At 37.8% G+C, this 9,186-nt stretch overlaps 1 protein-coding gene across 1 annotated transcript; it reads right to left on the bottom strand.

The window, feature by feature from the left end:
* Window positions 1-2,293: 2,293 nt before the first annotated feature.
* LOC127852162 (xaa-Arg dipeptidase-like) lies at window positions 2,294-9,109 on the bottom strand. Its single transcript, XM_052386001.1, has 5 exons — window positions 8,635-9,109; window positions 5,718-5,866; window positions 4,813-4,955; window positions 3,909-4,063; window positions 2,294-2,753 (listed from the first exon to the last, which is right to left on the bottom strand). Exons 1-5 carry the CDS (start codon window positions 9,007-9,009, stop codon window positions 2,361-2,363), a joined length of 1,215 nt encoding a protein of 404 aa, XP_052241961.1. The 5' UTR covers window positions 9,010-9,109; the 3' UTR covers window positions 2,294-2,360.
* Window positions 9,110-9,186: the final 77 nt, after the last annotated feature.

Raw genomic sequence — 9,186 nt, 5'->3', positions numbered from 1 at the left:
GTGATCATAGGATCATGAAACTTCATAGGTACATTGATCATGACTGGCAGATGACCCCTATTGATTTTCAGGTCACTAGGTCAAAGGTCAGGGTCACAGTGACTCGAAATAGTAAAATGGTTTCCGGATGTTAACTCAATAATGCTTAGGCCTAGGATCATGAAACTTCATAGGTACATTGATCATGACTGGCAGATGACCCCTATTGATTTTCAGGTCACTAGGTCAAAGGTCAAGGTCACAGTGACTCGAAACAGTAAAATGGTTTCCAGATGATAACTCAAGAATGCTTATGCCTAGGATCATGAAACTTCATAGGTACATTGATCATGACTGGCAGATGACCCCTATTAATTTTCAGGTCACTAGGTCAAGGTCACAGTGACTCGAAACAGTAAAATGGTTTCCTGATGATAACTCAAGAATAATAAGGCCTAGGATCATGAAACTTCATAGGTACATTGATCATGACTGGCAGATGACCCCTATTGATTTTCAGGTCACTATGTCAAAGGTCAAGGTCACAGTGACAAAAAACGCATTCACACAATGGCTGCCACTACAACTGACAGCCCATATGGGGGGCATGCATGTTTTACAAACAGCCCTTGTTGGTATTTAATATCGTCTAGAGGTCCTATAGAAGTATGTGTTAATAACATTTGCTGTAGTAAGTTGTATTGCTCTATACACAACTATATTAAACAAGAGCTCCAAGGTCAGAAACTTATCCCCCCCCCCCAAACAGGGCCTTAACACAGCATTTTTTGTGTCACAGTGACCTGGACATTCGAAGTAGTGACCCCAATTTTAAAAGGGGTCATCTACTGTCCTAGGCCAATCCACATGTGAAGTATGAAGTAAATCTGTCAATTTGTTGACGAGTTATTGATCAGAAACTATTTTCACACTTATTGTGATAGTGACCTTGACCTTTGACCTAGTAACTTAAATTTCAATAGGGGTCATCTACTGTCCAAGGCAAATGCACATGTGAAGTATCAAACCAATTGGTCAATTCGTTGACGAGTTATTGATCGGAAACAAACGGGTCTACAAACAGACAGACCGACATCCATCAAAACAATATACCCCCTCTTCTTCTGAGGGGGGCATAATTAAGTTAACCAGGAAATGCTAGTAGTCCATTTCTAGTATTATAACCTTCCAGAGAGGAGGAAAACTGAAGTCACCCTGTTGGTCAGTCTGCACACATTTTGGTGCCACCTTTTTCCACGTTTCTGAAGCAACGAAATTGAAACTACAAGTGCCATTGACACTTCATCCCGATTGATCAACACTTTCCTGAGTGGTATGCCCTTGCCAATAGCTGAAAAAGTGGTGCACATGTACAAGTTATGTTTGTGATAAAGGTTTAGTTAAATATTAGGTCAAGGTCATATTAAGGCTGAATGATATGGGTAGATTGTAACTGTCTAACCATCTGGGATTAAAAAGCCCTTAAAAAACAAGACATTTGATTTGTTATTAGTCAACATTAAGTAAAGATACAAGTCAAAATGAGATGACCTGATTTGGCTGAATAGGGAATGGTCCTATGCATCAAATGTGTAGGTATAAAGAGGTGTAGGAAGTGGTGTTTGTGCTAGAGAAAATGATAAAACCTACTAAAACAGTCATGTATCAAAGTATTTCCAATCACTGTAATTTTAGACTGTTCAGCATTAAAAGGCTGGCCGCTTAAAACATTGCAATCAAATGAATACAAAAATGTTTTCAATAGATCAAATATATTCTGGTTGTAATGAGACAATTATTCTAACACCGAGTAACACAAAAATGCCGAGTAAAATAACATCAACATGGGTACTCTAAAATATATATGTAGCACCACACTGGAATACTAGTATTAAGAATATGTATAAGATTTTATATCAAATAAAAGATTTTTCAATCGATATTTTTGCATTCTAAATAAGTTTCATATGTATATAACAAATAATAACAAGAGCACCGCATAACCGGTGCCAACGTTTGGCTGCGGGTGCAGTTTTTAATAAATGAAAGCTTGTCAGATTTTTTTTTTAGAGGTCACAGTGACCTTGACCTTTGACCTGGTGACCCCAAAATGGGTGTGGCGTGTAGAACTCATCAAGGTGCATCTACATATGAAGATTCAAAGTTGTTAGTGGAAGCACTATGATTTTAGAGCCAATGTTCAAAAGGTGAACAAAATATAAAGGTTTTAGCACGACGCCAGAAGACAAGCTGGCTATGACAATACCTCGGGTTTTCTCCGAAAACAGCTGAGCTAAAAATAACATCAAACAAATGATTGTACAAAACAATTTTATAACAAAGTATTAAATAATGAACAAATATACTTCAGATTAACGACACTATAAAGCCCCACTGCCGTTAGCTTCCTTATCACGCTCGAAACTATCCTGGATTTTTTTTAGCAACATCTTATCATTGTACACTTCCAAAGCCGTGAACGCCAACGCCTTGGCCACATTCAGTGCATGCTTCTGAGCACCCGGATCACCTGAGAGCACTGCAAACTCCTTCGTGTGCTGGCTCACGTGAGAGCCTATGAAAAACTTCGGATGAATGCTTGGAATAACGTGCGAAACGTTCCCCATGTCTGTTGACCCGCCATATTTACTGATTCTTTCTGGATCAGTTTCAATCTGAATGCCCACTGAGGTTGCACAGGCCTCGTAAATACTTGCTAATGGATCGTTGCTTATGAGACTCAAATAGGACTTCTCCCCAAATTCACAGTCGAACTATAATATAAATGTTTATATCGCTATTTGGCATTTGTGTGAGTGTGTTTTAAGATACCCATATATATACTACTCTTTAACATCCTACTTTTATAATATATAACATGCTTTGTTGTTGCATTTGTTGCCAAATCTGATACATGCACAGTACTTTGTATATTTTTTTGTCATAACATGCACAGTACTTTGTATATTTTTTTGTCATGATTTAACAGAAATAAACCTATTCAATCATGACTTTGACTTTTAAACGCCATTATTGGCCATGCATTAGAAGCATCAACTGGTGAAAGGTCATAATAGATACTTTAAAGCATGTACAATCTTTGGCACAGAGAAATCATGTCACAGACTCTCAATAAGTCCCAGAAAAAGTTCTTTACATAAAGGCATCTGAGGGGTCTGTTATCTAATACAGAATTTCGTTGACTGTGGGGTCTGTTAAGTAATACAGAATTTCTATGACTGAGGGGTCTGTTAAGTAATACAGAATTTCGTTGACTGAGAGGTCTGTTAAGTAATACAGAATTTCGTTGACTGAGGAGTCTGTTAAGTAATACAGAATTTTGTTGACTGAGAGGTCTGTTAAGTAATACAGAATTTCAGTGACTGAGGGGTCTGTTAAGTAATACAGAATTTCGTTGACTGTGGGGTCTGTTCAGTAATAGAGAATTTCTGTGACTGAGGGGTCTGTAAAGTAATACAGAATTTCGTTGACTGTGGGGTCTGTTAAGTAATACAGAATTTCTGTGACTGAGGGGTCTGTTAAGTAATACAGAATTTCGTTGACTGAGAGGTCTGTTAAGTAATACAGAATTTTGTTGACTGAGAGGTCTGTTATCTAATACAGAATTTCTGTGACTGAGGGGTCTGTTAAGTAATACAGAATTTCGTTGACTGAGAGGTCTTTTATCTAATACAGAATTTTGTTGACTGAGGAGTCTGTTAAGTAATACAGAATTTCGTTGACTGAGGGGTCTGTTAAGTAATACAGAATTTCAGTGACTGAGGGGTCTGTTCAGTAATACAGAACCTTGGTGAACCCAATATGGGCAAAATACTCTTCAAAACGCCTTCATTTTATTTCCTTGGCACTCAAAAGGAGGAAATCCGCTAAAAGAGGAGAAATTACACTCCTGTATTACTGAAACATACTGTACATCCAGTGGCAATGGCAGCCCCCTGGACACATTGTGACATCTTCTCTTTCAAGGTCCCCATTTCAGTGTTTGTTGGAGTTCTTAGGTAGTACTCCAGCTCTGTTTCTTCTGGTATGATGTTGGGTGCAACACCACCATTCTTGATAACACCTGTGAAAGAAGAGAAAATTGTTATGAAAATAACTGTCAAAAAAACACCATATGCATGTTCTTATGTAAGTTTACAGTTTTGCCTTGTAATTCTAAATCCCCCAAAATATCCATGTGAAAGTTTAAGGGCAACACAAAAGTGCTTTATTTTTACCTTTGACCTAAAAAGTGGCCAGGGGGTTCTTTAGCAGGACACCCAGTCACATATAGAAAACAATTGAGCAAAGTCATTTCATATCCTTCAATATTGTGCTTAAACATTTACAACTCAGATACACTTCATTTCCAACCCTAAGATACTGATGAGCAGCAAATAGCATTAAACCTGAACAGCCTGCAAGCTAATCGCAGGCTGTTCTGGTTTTATGCTGGTTGCATAAAGCTATTTTCACTTTGCCTCTGAGCAGAAAGGGTTAATTTGATAGCCCTTAACAAAATTGAGACAAAATGTAAACACCCAAAGGACTGACGTTCAAAGTGACTTTTTTATAGCCCTACCCTCCTCACCTTTTTGTATTGGGCGTGCCCAGAACAGTAAATCCCACACAAATAATAATGTGTTTACATCAATTATGGGCTATTACGACTGTGAGGTAAAGTACATAACATATAACATGTTAGTGCAAAGTGATAAACCAATTTACCATCATATATTCGCAGCCATACTTAATAAATCCAAAATAAACAATTTCCAATGATGATGAGGTTGAACAAAAAGCCGTCAAACTTAAGGCAAAATTAACAGTTACCATGCACCCTCCAAGTAGGCTGCATCTGTTGCCGTGCGCAGGAGATGTTGTTGTAGCACATGACTGCAGCGTCAAGGGCATTGACGCCATCCCAGGGATAGGAGGCTGCATGGGACGCCTTACCATGGAACTTAATGGACAGTCTGAAACAATTTCTTTCAGTGTAATTTCAAGGCATTTATTTTAGGTTGATTGCGATCGAATCCGATACAGATTAAACTCTAAATTAGTAATGTCTGTCAAAATTCCAATATGATCGAGTGTTTCATGAAAACTATCTACATCTATATGTACTCTGACATGATGTTTAATAAGCAAGTGTTTGTTATTACTGTTGAATGAATAATTTATGTTTGAGCTTATGCTTGGAAGAAGTTTCAACTTAAGGTGCAAAAGCAACACAAATCATTTATATTGCATAATAAGAGATTGCCAAGCAATATGGTCCCCTACCGGTGAAACTCCACTATTTTCAGATTTTTTTTTTGTTGTTGCCATAGCAACCAGAATTCTTGGCGTAGGAACAAAATGAAATGACGTGCATAATGTCCTTATTGCCATCTGTCCATGTTTCAAGTTTCATGAAAAAATATGACGAACTTTTAAAGTTATCGCAGGATCCAGAAAAGTGTGACAGACTGACTGACAGACTGAGCGCAAACCATAAGTCCCCTCCGGTTTCCCCAGTAGGGGACAATAAACTATGAATATTTAAAGCATACTGAGCGCCAACTTTCTAACACAACAGTGACAACACATGGAAATCCAATTCGATAATTAAGTAAACTACCCACTTAACTTCATAGTTCAAAAGCTAATCTTTTTGACTTAGTTAAATAACCCTCAACTGTATTGTCAATTCTATTATTTTAACTGACATATACTGCAGGAAATGAAGCACCTACGGCGTCATTGACACATATTTTGGCCTGGAGAGATTGTACTGTGAGGGATGTGCCATCATAGCTACGTTGACTCCCTCAAACGCATTCAACCGCAGCAGATCTGCCTTGCCACACAGGCCTTCTTCAGCAGGGCATCCTAGAACTGTCAACTGAATGCAGAAAAATGTGCTTTATAAATTATGCATTTTAAATTTAACAACTTGCAATTAGTAAAACCATGAAATTATATTAAAGCAATTTACTATGTGTAGATCTATATGTAAATCAATTATAAAACGAGCACACACAAATAAAGAAACTATTTTCTGAAACTTATGTAGATCTGGCACTTATAGATGGAATACAATAGTGAACTTCTTTTAATGTATTATAATATATTCAGAATACAATGCTCCATAAGAAGAAGCACTTCATTTAGGTCCAGGTCTAACTTTTTCTTTTCATTTGTTTAGACTAGAGCATGGAATTATTTAAGCACTAAAATTAACCACTAAATGCACAACAGATTTGACCTAGTTATGAAGTGCTCCTCAGTGATTTTTCTTCTCCAATTGGGAAAAGTACCTGTACCATACCAATTGGGAAAAATTAGCGCGAAAAACCCTGAAATTGGGAAAATCGCGTCGTGAAATCTCCAAATTGGGAATTATGGGTCTTTAATTACTTGGTATCAATAGCACAAATCAACTCAAATATTGATTTAAATTCATTTTGGCTTGAAATGTTCAGTGTCAGTGTTCATTTTAATAGTTAAAGGGGCCTTTCACAGATTTTGGCATTTTTTAACTTATTCATTAAATGCTTTATATTGATAAATGTAAACATTTGATCGTAAAAGCTCCAGTAAAAAATCAAGAATAAAATTAAAAAAAGGAAAAGAACATTGCCCGGAGCAGGTTTCGAACCAGTGACCCCTGGAGTCCTGCCAGAGTCCTGAAGTAAAAACGCTTTAGCCTACTGAGCTATTCCGCCGAGTACACATACTAGACGTATTTTATACCTTATATAAGCAATCTTAGCAGTTTCACAAAATTTAACGACAAAAACAGAACTCTCCAAATTATTCAATCGTTTCGCGTTGCAACGCTTTATAATTTTTAGGTTTTAAAATCGTCAAAAGATGCATATAATGGCTATATTTGACCATGGTAAATGTTCAGTATTACTGTTTCCTCACAAATATCATAACTAAAACGAAAATGTGCGAATCTGAAACAACTTTTTTCAATTTTGTCAATTTACCAAAGCGTGAAAAGATCCCTTTAACTTGCAGATAATGCACTTTGAGAACAAAATTGACGAAATTTTCCTTTCTTTTTGTTTTTTGGGAATTATTTAGACTGATATTGGGAATTGTGTAGTTTTTCTACACTTGGGAAAGTACCTTTTACGGGTACTTTATGAAGAAGGGAACAAATCGCTGCTCCTGTGGAGATGCTGACCAATCCTTGAACACATCCTCATGGTATGCAAGGGCCAAGAACAAATTAGGGGAAAATTAATATATTGCCTGAACATGAAAGCCTGCGGGAGTAGTCCAAATGATTAGATGTAATCGGTATATCGACCTCATATTTATAGGAGTACTCCAGGAGGAGTGTATTAGTGTTTTTCCCAGGGCATTTTAGCGTGGCGAGAAGCCACGCCGCCCTCCCTGATCGCCACGCTGCCCTTTTCAAAGGCAAATTTCGCCACGCGCCCTTCTTTTCAAAGGCAAATTTCGCCACGCGCCCTTATCGATAACATCTTAATTGCCTTACGATCTAACTTGGTCCGCAAAATCAGCGTCCTTGATTGTCTGTGACGCTCCGACTGTGCTTGATTTACTCGAGAGACGTCAACGTCTAATCGACTATATTATTTGAGCAGATTTAATCTATTACAGTGCTTGATTTATAGGTAGACTGCTCCAAAGCTGTGAATTAGTCATGCGTGAATAACCCCGTGTCAGCATCAATCGATGATGCCAGAGGCTATGTTATACCAAGCGCACTTTTCGGTCGGCAATGTGTACTCCTCCACGATAAAATCGTTACTTCGGAGACTTTTGATGAAAAACTCGATGTTATTCTCGTGACAATTGTGCATTGCATGCATTATTCAGTTATATCAAAACATATATTTTTACGCATAATTACAGAATTAAATTGCGACTCGGAAAAAATGGCAAATAACGTCGTAAACGATCGAATTATCGATGGAGATTATACATTAAGAAGGAATTAATGAAATGTCTGTGATAATCAACGATGCATAAAAATGTTTTAGATAGCAACAACATTATTTATTTATTTGTAATCTACTTGGTGGATGTATGTCACGGAAACGAGTGTTTGCATATTGTTAGCGATCGATTTACTTGCAATGTTATTTTAAACATCTGGCAAGATTATTGTTAGAAAATGGGATAAGACAAACATGGTTTCATTTATATGTTAGTGGATCTGTGTAGAATCAGATTCATATGCATATATTGCTTTATTATGTTTGTTGTGCTGTACAGTTTATTGAAACAGCATGGAACTTAAATGTACATTGCAAGGTAAATATATTAATATAAAAAATAGAAAGTTAAATACATCAATTACCATTAAATGTGCTTGTTTATATGTTATTTTTTCCACAACTGCTTCAGATGCGATTACATGTTGCCCCGTACTTCAGGTATTCAGGGAACGTTTTTGCCTTTTTTTTCCTAAACTGCGCGCTAAAATGCCCTTTTTGAAAGTAATGCGCCATGCCCCTTTGCCCTCCTGGGAAAAACACTATGTATGGACAGGTAAAAGCTCTACGGAACTTAAGAAGACCACACAATCCTTGCCACCGTACTACAAATGTTGTGGTGATTGTGAAGAAGAAGAAATGAAAATTCAGTTGTCATATTGTTTAACAACGAAGAAGTCATAAAGCTGCCTACTGTCCCTTTGAGCTCTCCAGAGGATGTAATCATTGCTTCTTTCACTGCAAGCCCCGCAGCCACCCCCACCTCTGCTATCAGATTATGGCCGCATGCATGCCCAATGCCTGGTAGGGCGTCATACTCGCACAGTACGGCAATGTTGGGACCCTCTGAGTGGTCTGCGGTTTTATACGTGGCTCTGAATGCAGTTGGAAGCTTGAATGACTTTTCCACTGTGAAACCTGCGACTTCAAGAAAATCTGTCAGAACTGAGTGCGCATGAAACTCGTTAAATGCAAGTTCGGGCTGATTCCATATAGATTGACTTATCTTGTGTAACTCTGCAGAAATCTGATTGATGACATCGCTTGCAAGTGCTTTTAAATCATCCATTACTTATTTTGAGGAGCCTGGAACAGTGGACCGTTTGACCGAGCAGTAAATTAAAGCGACACCGCAGGCAGAAAAGCGTCCGCATGACCGTGACGCGGAAGAAAGCTTTGCGAAATAGCCGAGGCATAATCTGTTCTCGCGGTTAAGACTATATGCGTAGTTCATGCGACATTGAGT

Source organism: Dreissena polymorpha, chromosome 12 (genome assembly GCF_020536995.1).
Source record: "Dreissena polymorpha isolate Duluth1 chromosome 12, UMN_Dpol_1.0, whole genome shotgun sequence".
Taxonomy (NCBI): Eukaryota; Metazoa; Mollusca; class Bivalvia; order Myida; family Dreissenidae; genus Dreissena; species Dreissena polymorpha.
This window is presented reverse-complemented; position numbering and strand designations above follow the sequence as displayed.